General features: G+C 33.5%; 1 protein-coding gene across 2 annotated transcripts in view; it reads right to left on the bottom strand.

The window, feature by feature from the left end:
• Nucleotides 1-11,269: 11,269 nt before the first annotated feature.
• LOC150100793 (glycerol kinase 5) overlaps nt 11,270-18,930 on the bottom strand; it is a 329,559-nt gene continuing 321,898 nt past the window's right edge. For both annotated transcript variants that reach the window (XM_090401274.1, XM_090401275.1), the window contains exon 17: nt 11,270-17,916. In XM_090401274.1, coding sequence (XP_090257400.1) covers nt 17,762-17,916 — 155 coding nt within the window. In that variant the 3' untranslated portion in view covers nt 11,270-17,761. The remainder of the gene's footprint in view (nt 17,917-18,930) is intronic.

Here is an 18,930-nt window from a genome sequence, read left to right as displayed (position 1 = left end):
TAGTGACACACACACACACGCACATATATATATATATATATATATATATATATATATATAAATATAAATAAAATTGGGGATGGTGGTTTTGTGGAGGAGTAGCATGCTCTCCTACGATGAGCTCTAGGACTGTACTTATAATAATACGAAGAAGAAGAAGAAGAAAACCAAAATTGTGGTGGATGGGGATTGCTGGATAAATTAAATATTACAAAGCCTAATTTACCTGCTCTTACAATGTAATTTATGACACTTGGATAAAGAGTCGCTCTGTTGAGAATTATGATTTCTAAATAAGTTGTTTCTGCGTTGAATACATTTAGGAAATGTGTATCCGTTACAGCCATTTTATACATTGTGAGTAGTGGTATAAGCATTTCCTGTAACTATAAAATACTCAATATAAAAATACCTTCTTCCCCCCCCCCCCCCATAATGTTACACTAACATGTTAGACTCGGTGACCTGCTACCTCCAAGCCGGATGAAAAACCCAGCTTTAGAGGCCAAAGAAGCTTCCGCATCTCAGGATAATAACGATGACATTTGGTTGAAAAGACAAATTCTAATCTTGTCTATGAAACAAAGAACTCTTTATCAGGACTTTAAAGGAAGATGAGTTAGCTAATTTCATAACGAGGTAGCAGAGTTGTTCTTCTTGGAAACTTGAATTTTCATTCACTACATGCAATTATATTGACTGCATGTCGTGCGGATGGAGCAATATAAATAAGTTTAACTGCGCTCTCAACGTTTTAAGTTTCTACGAAACCATTGAAATGTGTAACTCTGGAAATAATAAATAATTTTTACATGTAAAAAAGTTTTAGAATATAAGCTGTAAAATACATCTCATAAATCATATTACAAGAGCAAATATATCAACTTCTATAAGGATTTATTGATCTAATAATTTCTCTCCAAGATCTTTTAGTACCTGTGTATCTGTCAGCAGATATTCCTAAAAAACGAACTGTCAATTAGGTTTCACTGGTAGTATGTTTCTAGAAGCTAAAAAAAGCTACTACAAATCGTGCTAATAATTAAAAATATCAGATCTGTAATAATGTTCGTAGATTGAGATTCTAACTAGCCTGCAGAGATTATAAGCTTACAAGCATTACTGCGATTGCTATTTTGTCATACAAGTCACATAAAAACATCTGAAAAAAAAAAAAAACGCATTTATTGAAACATCCACGTGTAGAACTCTTAAACACATATCAGGTATTAAAATTTCTCAATTTGTTAACAAACGTGACTTCACATGTTCAGAATCATTGGCAATCTATAAAGAACATAAAGACATACATACCATGCATCCATATGTCCTACCGCGTTATGGGTTGTCTAGTGTACCACTGAAATTAGTGAATTATTGGTTAAAAGAATTTAAAGGTGAGGCAAAATATTTTCCCTACATACTACGTGTACTTTGTGTGTGTGAGAGAGAGAGAGATTAAGAGAAAGAGAGAGAGAAATTTCTAATACGGTCTACAGACTGCAGACATTCGCTAGATATGGAATGCAAGGACTAAATTAGAGTCAAAGACAGAAGTCGCAAGTTATTCTCATGCATTCCACAAGAGCTAACTACAGACTCATTCAACAAGGCACCGACCAGGTTTGCTGAGTGAATAGCGGATTTAAATCCCACAGTGAGTATGGATATTCGTGAATGTCTTTAGAATTTCCTGATTATAAAAGAATTTTACTAATCACGTGTATATACTAATACTAAAGCCTGAAAACACCTACAGTTGACTAGGGGAAAGAGCACTTCTCTTCTTTGATTCACTCTTCTGCTGTCTTTTGAAAATACCTCAAATATCGAAGCAAATTGCTGGTTGAATAATCTGGTGCGTTCGGGAGCACACCATAAAAAATTATGCTTTTATGTCATTTTCGTCTGTGACGAAGTAATTCAATAATTTGTTTTACTCCACAGTTCGATCGAAGGTCTGTCCAGCCAATGGAGCAAGTGAGAGAGAGAGAGAGGATCCGCGATTTCAAATGCGATCAGTAAGATAGAACTGATGAAGATTTCGCATATTAATGTCATTTCTTTTTAGTACACATTTTAATAAACTAAGTAGACTCTCAATATAAATTCTATCGTTTTCGGAATAAATATCAGGATCTCTTTTATTTTATTTTATTTTTTACCAGCTGAGAACTTCCGCACTTGCTCGCAATGCACTGCCATAATCGAGCATCAAAATTCTGTGACGTCTGATCACTTGCTGGATGTCACAAACAGCTTGCTTGCTCATGTCAAGCAGATAACTCAGATGGCTCTCTCTCTGGATTGAAATCTGAGCACTGCAAGGTAGATAAATTGTTGGTTATAATGATAAATAATGTAGTCGAGAGGAAAGCTATTTAAATATAAATATAAGATGGTTGTTATAATATATATTAGAGCAAAGAAGACAAAATATGAATACGCACTACGATTACAGTTAGGTTTTGTCCATAAATTACGCAATGACTTTATGGAAGAAAAGGGAATTATCTTTTCTTTCATACTGTTTGTGAGAGGCACGATAGGAGTTTTATGTATATGCAATGAGGCGATGTGCAACAATATGAAAATGGGTTATATAAATTATGCTTTTACTATTACTTTATGAGCCGTATATTGTACTACCATTTATAGTTAATTTTTTCTTAAAAGATTTCCTTATGCGACCAATTGACATTATCTTTCATATTGGAGTCTCCACATTTCAGGACATCGCAAGTGGTAACATCTGGATTGGAGTCCTGTTAAGGATGCAAGGAACTTTTTCTTGATCACTTTTCGACAGATGGTGAAATGTTCGGCCTTATACGGCGGTAGCCTTAATTCCTTAGGCCGTAAAGCTCATTTTAACTTCTTGTTTTCATTTTTATACACCATTGACAGAATTCACAGTCGAAGGCTAACAAGAAACATGAAACTGCATAATGAAACGTTTATTATTATTATCATTATTATTATTACACAGGTATCTTCATGGAGCTAGAAGACTTATCACGAGAGACCCATACAAACCATTCAAGATCCATACAAACTTAAACTTATTCACTTTCAGACACTCACAACAGACACTCGCAATCTATTCCACTCATTTACCACTTTCAAAGCAAATAATCTAGTCCGCACACATTTACTAACAACAGACACACAACTTCCAGGGTTGGACTCTAGTTCTCTCTCTATTCATTGTGTATTGAAAAATTTTCGTTTTATCAATCTTATAGAAGTCCTTTAACAACTTATAAGTTTTTTCCGCTCTCTTCCGTCTATCAAATAAACTTTGCGACTCACACATATTTAGTATACCCTCATAGTGAGCATTTCACAGGCCTGTCACAAGCTTAGTCACTCGTTCCTAAATCCTCTCTACTACCTCCTGATCCCCAAGAAACCCACGTGACCAAATCTGTGCACAGTACTCAAGATGTGGATGAATCAGAGCTTTATAAAGCGGGAAAATAATTTCCCTATCCTTCCTTGCTAGTGTGTTTTTCAACATCCAAGTAATCCCCTGAGCTGTTTTGCCAACTTTGTGCAATATGCCCTCTGAACTTCAACTCAATTACCTACAGATCCCTAGTCTCATCAATTTCCTGCAATTCAGTACCATTAGTATGATACATAATATGTAATTTTCTGATCACAAGATTCGTGCCCTTATATTTTGCAGCACTAAATTGACAAGCATTATCCTTCGCCCTTTTACATCATCCCGCTTGATATCTATATTGCTTTAATTAGCTATTACCCTGCATAGTTTTATATAATCAGAAAACAACCAAATATCTTCTTAAATCATTTCCTATATCATTAATGTACAAATTAAAGCGTAGTGGCCCTAGTACAGAGCCTTAAGGCCCTTCACTACTTATTCACCGTAGATTCCATCCCACCATACACTACCCTCTGGTGTCTGTCCTCTTACCTATCCATGTGCCACCAGCTACATATCCATTCCCATGTTGCTCCGACTCCTGTAATAGTTTTCTGTGCAGTATTCAGCGAAATGCCTTTGCAATAACCATTTCCCTTATACACACCTTTTACAAAGCCCACCATCGTATTTCTAATTACCATTCCTGGATTGTATCTTTACCAACTTTTGCAATACTTTAACCATCAGTCCACAGATACTAATTCGTCTGTAATGTGCTATGTCTGTCTTAGATCCACCTATCCTCTTTCCACTCCATTGGAACCTTGCCGGAGCTGAGACTCAGGATAAATTATTTCCTCAGAAGTACTGCCAATTCTTTTGAACATTCTCGTAGCATATTTTCTTTCTTTCTTTCTTTTTTTTTTTTTTTTGCAGCTCCTGATTTATATCTCTACTTATCCACTTAATCCCTACTTGGATTATTCTGCTGACATTAGGCATGCAGTTTGATAACCGCTTCTTTCCAAGAATCCTTGACAACTTCCCATAAACTACTAATATTCTTTGCTTATAGCTTCTTAAGCTATAGCACAGCTGTAAGCTGCTTCCAAAGTCTGTCATAATCACTACCTTTGTAATTAAATATAAACCCTTTCTAAGAATTCCAAATGTTGAACAACCTCCCAGATCAAGGCTGAATGGTCACTTTCCTAGATCGGAGGCAGAGAGTCCACTGTGGTTATTATGGTTTCATCTTCTGATGATATTACCAGATTCTGAACTCTCTTTATTATGTGAAGAATTTAATTCTTACTTTCAAATTCAGTACACTAAAGTTTCATGGTTTAATAAGTGCTCACTAGTAATTTTTTTCCATACAGAAATAAAAAGGAAAAGAGAAGAGCCGGGAAAAAAGAAAATATACAGTGGCGATAAGGAGGCTTATTTATTTGCGGACAACTCAGACTGATTTATTTCTGGAATCAGTACTTGCTAAGCTAACAGAAATGCATATAGCGGATTGTTGGTTTAAGATCGCAGTTCTCCACATAATGTACATCAAGTCGTAGTACTCTTACCAGTAAGTCTTTTTTCAATTAAAAGTAGCAACATCTAAGTGCAGAATCATGGTGTATGATCCTCCATTTTATAGTTTACGTACCGCCATCTACCATACGAAACTAACACTACTAGAAATAGGAAAATAAACAGCAGAAATAATGGTACTGTCAGAAACGAGATAAAGTTATACATTCCATTTGTTACAAACAGCCTATGGGTTCAAATCTAACGAATATGAATGTTAACAAAACTCTTCCAATCTTAGAAATAGAACGTTATGCTCTTGTTATCTAATTATTAATCGATTTATTAGTGAAGAGGATTCCAAAATTTTCGATAGTGCCATTAACATTAAAATATAAATGTGAAAATCAATGGTTCAATAACAGCATCGTCGTAGCATTAATTGAAAGTTCAGTATTGACAAGAGTTGGCTATTGCAATAGATTTGTTAGCAAAAATGCTAAATTGTCATAAATAAAGCAACTAATACCATAAAATGAATAATTTATTATATTCTTCTGCGGTTACTTTTTACTTTTATTTTATTTTTTATTACTGTTATTTTTAAAGTCATCATATATATATATATATATATATATATATATGAAAAATTGAATGACTAGAACCGAGATTTGAGTAAAAAGGTTTTAATATAAAAACACTACTAGTAACAGCCTTCTTCAGGATTTTGAAAACCAAGGCTATCTCTTCCTTTATTTTAACACCTAAAGTTTGGAAACGTTATGTGGATGATGTCTTCATTGTTTGGAGCCATGGACATGAATCCCTTATGGTTTATCTCAATAGCTGACATCAAAGTATTAAGTTTACTGCCGAGCTTGAAACGATAATTCCTTGCCTTTTCTTGATGTCAAACTGACTCGCTCTTCTGGTAAACTGAAAATATCGATATATAGAAAGCCCACACATACCAACAGATATCTGCACAGGCAGTCCCATCATTTCCCTCCTCATAAGCTTGGAATAATTTCCACATTGGGACATAGAGCCCGTTCTCTTCTTGATGACCCAAATGAACTTCTTACAGAAATAAACCACCTGAAAACTTCTTTCGAAGTTATTGGATATTCAAAGAAAATCATTGAAAAATACCTTCTTAATCCTCCTAGACATCACTCAGAAGAAACAAATAGATTCAAAAGCAATATATCTATTCCTTACATAAGTACTGTTTCACATAAATTAGCAAAAGTTCTAAGAAAATACAATATCAGAACATTGTTCACTCCACTTCAAAAGATCCGTTTCTTAATTAGCCACCCAAAACCTTGTCATCATCAACTCAAATACCCTGGTGTATATAAAATATTGTGTGATTGTGATATTCCTTATTTTGGGCAGGCAGACAAATCTGTCGAATTGCGTATGGAAGAACACACGAGGGACATTACTTACAAGAGACAGCGAGCGAGTGCATTATCAAGTCATATCCTTTTCTCGGCTAATCCTAATGATGATAAAAACCAAAGTCACAAAGTCTGCTGGGAAAAATCTACTAACATCTTCCGTTGCAGTGACGAAATAGAGAGAAAAATCGTGGAATCTAGAGAAATCATCTTCAATTCTGTTCATCTAAATAACAACTTGAGCTACAACCTCCCAGATAGTCATTCAGCTGTAATCATGTACTGGCGTTCACGTGAGGCTGAAAGCACACTCCCAACCATGCAACAAACGAAAGAACAGCTTCAAATACAACTACAACGTTTTCATGCTAATTATGTATAGAGACTGTCTATGTTGTTTATAGTCTTTTAACCTTCAATGTTTAGTGCTTTTTTTTTTCTTTTATAATGTCACCTGAAGAAGGCTGTTACAGGCCGAAACTAGTAGTGTTTTTATATTAAAACCTTTTTACTTAAATCTCGGTTCTAGTCATTCAATTTTTCATAAAACTATGTATGTTAACCGAGTTAATGATCATTCTGTCATATATATATATATATATATATATGGATAACTAAGTAATTTTATAAACTTGATTATTTTAACTCCTAATCCCAAGTATGCAAACAATTAAGTTTGTGCCTGAAACAAAGAAGTTCAAGTCTAAAGATGGTGCAACACCAGGGAAACTCATTGTAAAGGTGGGTAAAGCTCTGATCACTATTTTTAGTATTTTCCCATAATGTAAAGCACATCTCACTAGAAGATGTATACTGCAGTGCATTATGGGTGGGGTCACTACCCAGACCGGTTTCAACCTTTTTTGAGGTCCCCTCAGTGAGTAGCTAAACCCTAAATACCAAGGTTTTAGTAATACGGAGCCTTATCAACTTTACCTATAGAAGTTGCAACAAGGTGTTTTTATTTTTAATAAAAATCTGTGGAGGAGATTTTTATTAAAAATAAAATAGTGAGATGTGCTTTACATTATGGGAAAATACTAAGAATAGTGATCAGAGCTTTACCCACCTTTACAATGAGTTGCCCTGGTGTTGCACAATCTTTAGACTTGAACTTTGTTTCAAGCGCAAACTTAATTGTTTGCATACTTGGGATTAGGAGTTAAAATAACCAAGTTTATAAAATTACTTGGTTATCCTAATATACAATATTCCCAAGTTAAAAAAATTTATTATATATATATATATATATATATATATATATTTAAATGAAGGTGTACTGTTTATCGATTTTCTGAAATAGAATTACATTTTGAAATGACATTAGGAAACTCCGAGTTGCTTAAAACAAGCTACAAAGTCGAGCATCCAAGAATTTTGATCAGCAGGATCGATTCATTATGGAACAACACTTCCCTCTTATAGGGATAAATTAACAGTAATCAGATTAAATATGTATGATTGCAGCTTTCTGTCGAAGTTTCTAGTTCTATTATGCTAGACTGACAGAAGAAACGCCGTTATAGGTTCGATTCTGGTCATCAATGGGCAATGTTTATTATACACAGAACGAAGCATGAGCTACAGCGAATGCAGAAACATCGGGCGAGTGGTTCAGCTGATAACAGAAAGAAAGAAGTGCGAGAAAAGAGAAAGGAACGCTTGAGTTAGAAAAAAGAAAAAATTCAGAAGACAGTCTTGTACGGCGATTCTATCATTCTATCATAAAATCGTTGTTCCCTGGTCGACGTTAGGTTAGTGAAGCTATTAGAGCGCAAAAGGATAAAGTGAAAGAGTTGATTGTTTCGGCTGGAACGAATGATTTGAAAGGAGAAAAGTATTGTATAAGGGAGGACATGAAAGTGTTACTGGAAGTAACAAAAGAAAATAATGAGCGAGTTAAGGTAGTAAATCTGTTGCCCCAGTAGGACAGTGTTCAGCTGAGGAGGAGGGCCATAATAGCGAATTAGTCGATGCGTAGGTTATGCTGGAGGAATGATGTACAATTTATGGATGTATGGAGTCAGTGTGATGAACGAAAGGAGTTTACAAGAAGGATGGTTTGCATCTGAATGGATTTGGTGTTCAGAATCTGGAAAAATTGTTGATGAGAGTGGATGTGCAAAATCACAGAAACTAGAGCTTTTATCACATCATTTATTCATTTTAATTGAATCCTACAGACGTGTACTGGATTTTAGTATAACATCATTTGCATAAAGAGCTGAGCTGAATATATAATTTTGATATCAGTCCTGTACCTCGTTCAAGTCTAACTGCTGACTATATATATTGCTTTCTATAATGTTCCATTAATGACATATAATTGTATTTCGAACAGCTTTTCTCTTAGCAACTTGTTATATATCTTTTCCAGATCAACAAATCTTAAATGCATATTCTTATATGTGGGTGGCCTGAAAAGGGCAACACTACTGGCATGATTTTTTTTTTTAAGTTGGTACATCTGTCATAAGCATCCATTATGAAATTGCAAGTCATTCTATCAAATAGTTTGTTTTATACAGCTGTCTGAAGCAAAAGTGTTGTCTGTATCCCTTGAAATGGATAAAATTGAGTATCGTGCGGTTATAAAATTCTCTGTAAAAGGTTTAACACCATAAGAAAGTCATTCGAAGTTCATAAAAGTTTATGGGCACTCTTCTCCATCATTTTTGACAATTAAGAAAGGAACTGCCGAGTTTAAACATGGCCATACCAGCCATGAAAATGATCCACATGAAGGACGTCCAAAAAGTGTAATACCAGAAATCATCGATCAAGTGCAAAATATGGTATCGGATGACCGGCGAGTAAAAGTGCATGAAATTGCTGAGCCTATAGGTATTTCAAAAGAATGTGTAGGATAAATTTCGCATGAAGAATTGCAAATGAAAAAGCTTTGTGCAAGTGGCTGCCATGCTTGCTCACAACAGATCAAAAATGTACTCGCATGAAAATCTCTGAACAGTGCTAGGAGCATTTTAAGAAGATTAAATTTGAAGAATTAAGAAGATTAATAGAACTGATTTTGTGCATCATTTTATTACTATGGATGAGACATGGATTCACTATTACACACCAGAATCCAAACAGTAGTAAAAATTTAAACTCTCTTTCTTGTTAGTCAGTGTTTCTCTTCGAATCAAGAGGCAACAACTGTTGGAGGGGTATTTTGCAGATCTTACTGAGAACCACCACAGGGATGGGATAATGGTGCTGAAAAAATGTATTAGTCTTAAGGGAGATTATGTTGAAAAATAAAAATAACTTTGAAATTATATATTTGTTTTTTCATTGTTAGGACAAGAGCTTTTCAGACCACCCACGTATTTCCAGGAGTTCTCAACAATTTGCCTTAAGTGAAAATCTGATTCTCAATCTCTACATGGCCTGAACTTCTTGTGCTACAAGTTTTTCTTCCACAATTTTTCTTTGCCTTTTTTCAAGCATGCCTCCATAAATATTACATGAAATATGCACCAGGGAAATTTCTCTAATTCTCATGTTGTTTGAGTTCCTTTTTATATGCTGGTACTATGAGGTCTATTCCAAAGGCCTCAAGAGTTTTAAATATTAACTTTCATCAAACTTAGTCTATCTGTTCTCGAGTAGTTTCATACAGACAGATGAACAAAGACATGATGCTAATAGGAGATGTTCATGAGCACTTAAAAATCAATGTTAATTATGTAGTAAGAGAGATTTGATTGGTTTAAAATTTCTAGTGCCTTTCTTTCAAAGGTAATAGGACAACCAATTACTTAAATTTTGCATATTTATGATTTATTTGCAGAGCTGATATACATTGCTTGGAAAGAAGTCAATGAACACCCCCATAGTCAAGGTGCATCATGTCATGTAATGAGTCACATGTTTACAGCTGGAATAAATTGGAGGAATACAATGCTCTCAAGTAAGTACAGAAGGGAAGGGAGGGGAACTGATGGAGTTTGAAAGAGGAGGTGTTGTGATAGGATGCCACATTGCAGGCCTATCTGATTGGTAAATTGTTACAAATTGGATCATCCGAGGTCAATAATCAGTGATACCACACTGAGATGACAGTGCAGGGAGTCAACTGAAAGTGTTATCCAAGGTGGATGTCCCACCACACTCACCAAACACGATCATAGGGTGCTATGAAGGATATGTCAAAACAGCCATTCGTCAACCAATTGAATGCGTACTTCCGGGCAATGATTGGAACAGGAATCTGCACAAAAACATACAGAACCGAGGCTCACGATATGAGTTTCCATGATAGGACCACAATATGCAAGCCACCACATTACCCAAACCAACATGCAGCATCATCTTCAGTGATGCAAAGAGTTTATACATTGGAACCTGGAAGCTTGAAAAGATGTGTTATGGAGTGACAGGGTGGGTGTAGCAGATGCCTGGTAAACATCTCTTACCCATGTGCATAACTTCAACTGGGAAATTCGGAGGTGGTGGTGGTATTATGATATATTCCTGTTTTGATGCTGGACCTGTTTGTTGTGCCACAAAACATTAAACTTCTAGAGATATCTGAGCATTCTGGACAATGCAATTTGTGGCATTTCTATGGAACTGACCATTATCTCTTTCAGCAAGACAATGCACCATGTCATAAAGCTGCTGCTATAACTGTGTTGTATGTAGACATATCACCGCACTTGACTAGTCTCCACAGAGCACTGATCTCAACCCTATTGGACATCTGTGGAATGAATACTGGAGCGTTGGGTGAGGTCAAGGGACGTCCACCCCACAACAGTCCAGGACATCATTACATGCCTACAAAAAGAATGGTCTAAAATTCCTATTGATCACTATCATATGCTTGTGTGGAAAGTATGCTCCATAGGATTGCTGCAGTCATCACAGAAAAAGAAGGTTTTATTAAGATGAGTGCCATGACTGTTACGTTTCAATAAAACAGTAGGCAATATTTGCATTAAAACTTTATTCAGTTCTGTAATACTTCTGAATATAAAAGTATGTAAAATAAAAATATATTAACTCAACATGGAATATTACTTATAATTAACATGGCAAATGTAATTAATTGGAAACTACTTTCAACATTAATATACATTTAATCACATTTTTAACATATGTATCAGTGGTGTAGGATTTTCCAAATGTGCGAGGTTTTCATGTAGTGATCCTTTTCTTAAAGATATGTTGTGGGGGGGGAAAGCCATATTTTAAATACAATTTTTTTTTCAGTTATTCTCTCTCATTAAGCTAAGAACCAGTAACAAAATTTCAAAGCTTGCCAAAATGACAAATCAATTATTTGGCATAATTTTTTCAGCAGAGATATTTTAAGAGGAGGCACCCTACATGCCACTTATATACATATAAGACCATCTGGATAAAAATTGGCTATATATATAATATAATATGCCAAGACTTTGTTCACAGGATATACTGCAATCTTATAAAAGCTATAATAATAGAGATACAGTAACCAAAACTGCTAGATAAATGAATGTATATCTTCCATTAAAAACACACACATAGGGAGAGCAATTTCAAGGTTATACTGCAAGCCATGATGTGAGTGTGAGAGCTCATCATAATCACATGCAACTGCCATTCTTGTATATCTTATGTCATTCACTCGTAGAAGAAAATAAAGATTAGTGCATACTAACATAGTTAAGCTGTGCATTTTATTACAATTAACTTAATTAACTGACCTCTGATGCAATTTTTATCCTACTAGCATTGCCTCATGAAAATTTTAAAACATGGTTGTATGGCCAAAATACTGAAGATATCCCCCATTTGGATTACTTATCAAAGAAAGAAGTTAGAAAATTCTGACCCAGGTACATCATGATTTTTTTAAAATGATCACTAAACCAGTTTTAAATTCCAAGAAAAAACAAATTTACGTGTTTAATGTAATATAAAATGTACACCCATCAAAAACACATGCAAATATTTGGTTCAAAATTCAAAAATTAAGAAAGTTTAATTAGCGTGTACTTGAACAGGATATCATGCAGGAATTAATGTCATATATTTAACATGTTAAATATATATTTGTTTTTGAAAAGATTATTAATAATTTTTTCTTTATTAAAAAAATGTCTAAGCTTTTTACATTTCCTGAAGAGTAGGTGACATTCTTTAACCCTAACATTTTGGAAACTGAATGGCAGCCAGTCTCCACTTTCTCACTAACAGAAAATTAATGTGAAATATGTGAACTAGCTGAAAAAACAGGGTTATAAAAATTCATAATGAAGAATTTATAGGGAGACAGAGTAATTACTTTACTTATAATTAAGAAAATAACTCACGATGTTTCACCCTCTATTAGGACACATGTACAGAACACAAGCTACATTACACTACAAAAAGTAAGATAAATATAAATGCTTCGTTAATCATTTACCTTAGCCTAACCTCTAGTGGAAAAAATAATAAAAAAAATTAATAATAGACAAAACATATATACACAAATATAAATTAAAATAAATTTTTTATGCATCATTATATTAATATACAGATAAAAACTTATATTTATACTGATATGTATAAAAAATTTATTTTATTTGTTAATTTTTATTTTATATATATTTTATCTATTATCAATAATTTTTTTTCAACTTGAGGTAATACTAGGGTAAATGATAATGAAGCATTTAGGTTTATCTTACTTTTGTGTAGTGTAATGTAACTTGTTCTGTACATGTTTTCCTGATGATGACTTCGATATAGAGGTTGAAACATTGAGGGTTATTTTCTTAATTATAAAGTAATTACTCCAACACGTGTTTGTCTCCCCATAAATTCTTCACTACGAATGCCGATCACTGTATAACCTTAAAAGAAAGAAGGGTTACAAAATGGTATTCCAAAGTTAATTCACTACAATTTTCCACTATAATAAAATATATTCTTTATATGAACATCAAAAAATAAGTTGGAAGATGTCTAAAGACTATTAGGAGTGTGTATACCAGAAATCCACTCATTAATGCAATTTATCACAAGGTATTAAGATTTAATTTTTTTTTTTTTTTTTTTTCAAATTTATTTTATTCTTTTTTATGTGACTCCCACTTACCATTTCTGCTTAATACTGCTAGACTGTTCGGATGGAAGACATCAATCTAATTCTAGTTGCTATCTAGAGAAACTTCTTAAGTCTTTATTTTTTCAGCTATTTCCTGTGTTACTCAATCATCAGCACAGAAAATTAGGGTTGTTTTCTCCCAGAAACTCTGCAACTCAGAAAATTCTACCACAGAACTCATGCTATTTTAAGCAAAAAAAAAAAAAAAAAGATGTTAAGGATCATGAGCAAGCAGCAGTTGTCTGCATACCCTTCTCCTGATCTTCAAAATCATCAGCAGCCAGCAGCTATCAGTGATGAGTAAGAATGGAGATCAGCTGCCTACCAATTTCCAAAGTCAGTACTAAAACAATTAGTTTCATCTACTCTACACAGGGAGAATAAAAGTTTTAAGTAGTACAGTATTGAAATTCTGAAGTACTCTCCATATCCATGCCTAGCTACCATGGCATTAAGTTTATCTATTATTTATTATAATTTATGGCACTTTTTTATAGCAGTTTCTATATAATATTTCCATTGCCTTTTCTTTTTTACAGTCTTACTATGTTTTAAAAATTAATATTTCATTGATTTTTATTACTGTTGGTAATTTTAAAATTGGGTAATCTGTCATGCACATCTGCTTGCATAATTCTTATCTTTTTCAGCTAATGTGTTGTTATAACATTATTATAATAAGCAGTTATAACACTGACAGCCTTTGACTGTACACTCTGAAAACAGTGCTATGTTAGAGAAATATTTGCTGTATCGAAACTTTAATTATATTTGCAATTATTATCCATTGAAATACAACAATGACAATGATTCTAATCTGCTTAAATTTAATTAAGAGTGAAATTATTAAAATATTACATTTTGTAAAACTAACATGTTTCACTCAAATGAAAAATCAGAATATTTAATTTCGAAAGGCCACAACGAATTAATTTATATATATATATTAAATTAAGGTTTACCACACAATTCAAATTTGGCACATTTTATTGCTAAGTTTAAATACCAGTAATAAATATTCTGAACAGAGTTCTTTCAAATAAAAAAAAATAATAAAATCACAATATGAAGTAAACAGATATTTTTCCATAAGCATGGAACTAAAAGATAGCAAAAGTCATTGCACATTTCTGATTAACTGTAGACAAAAATGAACATATTCTGTAACGATATCACATAGAGAATAAAAATATACATTTTAGCTTTTGAATTAAAAAACTGCAATGATCTGAAATATGGCTTACATTCAGGATTATAATTTTGTGCAAACATAGCATGCAATGCTAATGGCTGCTGATATTTAGAAGGCATTCAAAGCTCAAAGACACACTCAAATTATGCTTGCATTATGCATTTCAAATTATGCTGCTATTTCTACCTGAGAAATGCAGACTTGTGAGTTCATATATAACTTAAATGTATGGTCCCATATTTCTAAAGGTGAAATACTCTCAATATACATTTTGTTTTTAAAACATTCTATACATATATTCAAACATAAATTTAGGGAAAGTATTGGAAATTCTCTGTAACATTCAATACATAAATCTGTTCAGAGTGCACTGTTTTATTAACAATGACACAAAAATAAATTCAGCTTTCATGATACAGCTTCTTCAAAATTCAACCATGCATTCCTCATATTTCTGTCACTTCTTAATAAACTGCCGTTACAAGAATTCAATTTTACCATGGAGTAATTGCTTTAAAGGTTATTACTCTTATGACATTATCTGAAAAACTACAGCAGAGAATAAGAAAAAAAAGTCTAACGTTTTTGTCTCTGTAGACTGTCATGCACATGAGGTGCAACTGAAAAAATCCAGAAAGAATTTAATTGTATATAATAACTCATCCTTATTTATTAATGACAGTAAGGGGTAATGATATTATTATTATTGTTCCGGGCAACTCCAAGGAGTCGACAGACTCATCGAGGGAGGCCCTAACATCATGTCAAGAACAATTATTCGACATTGACACAGTATCTATCATACCTTGCCTTGAACTCATTCACAGTCGTAGCACCCACAACAGACTCTAGAAGCTTATTCCACTCATTCACCACTCTCCAAGTAAAAAACCTAGCTCAAACTCCCTTGCCAACCACGCTCTTGCCCAGCTTCCATGAATGGCCCCTAGTCCTCCCACTACCAGTCATATTTTCAAATATTCAGGGACTTAATTACGAATTCAAATGTCTGGTTTACTTCATGGGTACAATACAAGAAAAATAAATCCAAATCAAACTTAGATTACAAAAGTAAAGAAGCAGAAGTCCAAATGAAGCTTGTCATACTATACTATTAACCATATACATATTCAGGGACTTAATTACGAATTCAAATGTCTGGTTTACTTCATGGGTACAATACAAGAAAAATTAATCCAAATCAAACTTAGATTACAAAAGTAAAGAAGCAGAAGTCCAAATGAAGCTTGTCATACTACTAACCACATACAGAGACAATGACCTAAATCAACAATAGGCAGAAGGATGGATAGGTGGGTGGGATATGCTCATTTCAAAAATGATTGAACACTGAAGATAATGCATATGCTGGATGCCTTTTCACCAGCTGAACAAACATGCTACATTTCCTTTGAGAATATCTTCATGAAATTAAACTATGAAATGAACATACCATTTATTACAAGCTCTGTTCAAAACATACATGAAGTATCTTTCAATGTCAATGTATATAGTCCGAGTTGCTTAGGTATATCCTAAACAACTAACCAATCTGTCTGATAATCAAAATCTAACAAGCTGCTGTGAGCAAAGAACTTCTTTAGTGATTTACAGTTGAAGATGATTTATTAAATTGTTGTATTGAGATAAAAACTGAATTTCAGTTATAATCTATAAAATGGTCAGTCATCTCAGTGGAAAATAAAGTCCGAAAAAGGCAAAATTCATATCAGGGATATTGCTCAGTTATGAACTGTATCCTACCAGTCAGTGTATCAATCTAAATTTAAATATTTTTGTCAATCAACAGTTCCAAAGAGATCATGTAACAATGTCAAAATGACATAACAGAAAATGTGACAATGGAAAACTTGCATCTTGAATAATATGACAAATTTCTTCAAGGAGATGGGAAACTTTCCTTAAGCAGCCTCTCAAGAATGGTTTATACAGTAGAGACAATATAAAAACAGACTGATATATTCAAGTGACGATCAGAGGAAAATGGGGAATATTTTGAAAGAGAAAAGTTACAGTAATTTTAATCTATAAAAAACACTTATTGCCTCTCATACTTTTGTTATTTAATGTACTGATTTGCGTTTCATCTAGAAAGAGAAGGAGAAAAATTAAACTTCAAATTCCTGCATTCTGCTTGCCTACACTGATGTACTGATGTCAAATTATCTCTAACAAATTATCCGACTCAAAATAAATCATTCTAAATGCTATTTACAGGCAAAAAACAGAATGCAATTTAATGAACATAATTTTCTAATGCCTGACAAAGCAAAAATTACATTTTCTATTCATTATATATATGTACTTAGTCATGCTTGATTAGAAAAAAACATTTATGGGGTTAAAAAAAAAAGGTGGTTTCTATATCAATGTTTCTTTAAAATTTCACGACCTAAACAGTGCTTTAAAAGAGATAATCTGATATCCACATGACAACCAGCGATATATCTAAATTATTATTAAAAATACGCACAGTTTTTAAGTAAATATATAAACTATATTACAGTAAATACAAAATAGTTAAAAAACTTTTTTTTTACATGTTTTTCCTATATCTCTATATAGAAATTGGTAAAAAATAGCTAAGTATGTAGAATATGGCTTAAAAAAAATAAAAAAGAAAGCAGATAAAATGTTATTTCTGCTTTGTTTTCTATTTCTTTACAAGAATAAAGTATGATATTTGAAATGAGTCGGCATTATTTATGAAGTAGTGCAGTAAAGAATTTTAATTAGGCTTTCAACATGAATTGAAGAACATTTCAAGTCCTAACACATTTTGAGCAAGCATCAGGATGAAGGTGCCAATTCCTGTAGCAAAACAAGCATAAATCAAACTGCACATCACACTGTAACCTGAAAAAAATAAACAATTTCCATTCTTCTCCTCCTTCTCCACTTAAAATAATGTCTGGAAATAAACTATTTTTCAATTATAATACCGATGATTTATAGTTTTTTATGGGGGAAAAAAATATCACATTATCTACACTGATTAGAACTAAAAAAAAATTCTACTAAGGAAACTTCACATGACAACCAGGCTATATTTCACTCTTTCGCCTATGTCCAATATATTCATGTTGAATTTCAGAAATTGGCATCTCCATCCCATTTGGAATAATGTGGAATGGCTAAGATTTCATATTATGCCACTGCAGGCAACGAGCCAATGCTCTTTTCCACTCTCTTAAAATGTTCTTACAGGATAGGTAATAGTCAGGACGAGGCATAAAGGTATGGTCATTTTTTCTAAGACTTAATAATTCTTCTTTGTTGTTCCAAACACCTATAAATTAACAAATAAAAAATAATTCAGTTTTGATTCCTATTTTCACAAATTCTTAAAAATATCTGTTTAACATAGCTATATGCTCTCAACAGTATAATAAACTTAGTTTAATCCTTTATCCAAGTGTAAGCAAACAAAGTTTGCACCTGAAGTATCTTCAGGACTGAGGCAACTCGTGGTAAAGGTGGATCAATCTCTCATCACTCCTCGTCTTAGGTATCTCCCATAATGCAAAGCACATCTCCTTGCAGACATGTATAATGCTATGCATTAAGGGAAGGGCCACTACCCAAAGGTGGTGATACTAAGGCAGAAGCAATGGAGAAGTCATATTTACCTATACGAGTTGCCAAAAGGGGTCTCACCTTATTATTCAATTACTCTGGATTTAGAGTGGCCCTTCCCTTAATGCATAGCATTATACATGTCTGCAAGGAGATGTGATTTGCATTATGGGAGATACTAAGATAAGGAGTGATGAGAGCTTGGTCCACCTTTACCACGAGTTGCCTCAGTCCTGAAGATACTTCAGGCGCAAACGTTGTTTGCTTATACTTGGATAAAGGATTAAACTAAATTTGCTATATTCTCACTATATTATTTCAGGAAATTACAACGTACTAGGATATACATTAAAATAAATTTTAATATATTTCGGCAACGTCACGCTGCCATTTTCAAGAACTTAGGTACAAGATACGTGCACGCAGGCACAGCAAAACAATAAATGAGCAAGAAGTATGAAGCCATTATTTCTCCTAAAGTCCTGATGGTGCCCTCTAGCGGGCAATGTTGGTATTCTTGGGCGACTGGGCTGAAGGTCTTCTGATGTAGGTTTCCCAAATTTGAGGAAGTCTCATGCAGCCAAATTTGTTGAGGTTTGGCTCGTTTCTTAGGGCTGAAGCTGATTCTATGAAAAGCCTTTCATATCTGTATTTGCTACGGTGTACTATCCTGCCTTTTTTCCACCGTATTCTATGGCAGGTATCCAGAGCATGGTCAGCAAGACCA

Source organism: Typopeltis vanoorti, chromosome 12, assembly GCF_054136105.1.
Source record: "Typopeltis vanoorti isolate ZY-2024b chromosome 12, IOZ_Tvanoo_1.0, whole genome shotgun sequence".
NCBI lineage: Eukaryota > Metazoa > Arthropoda > Arachnida > Uropygi > Thelyphonidae > Typopeltis > Typopeltis vanoorti.
Note: the sequence above shows the minus strand (reverse complement) of the source record. Positions and strands in the feature narration are given on the sequence as shown.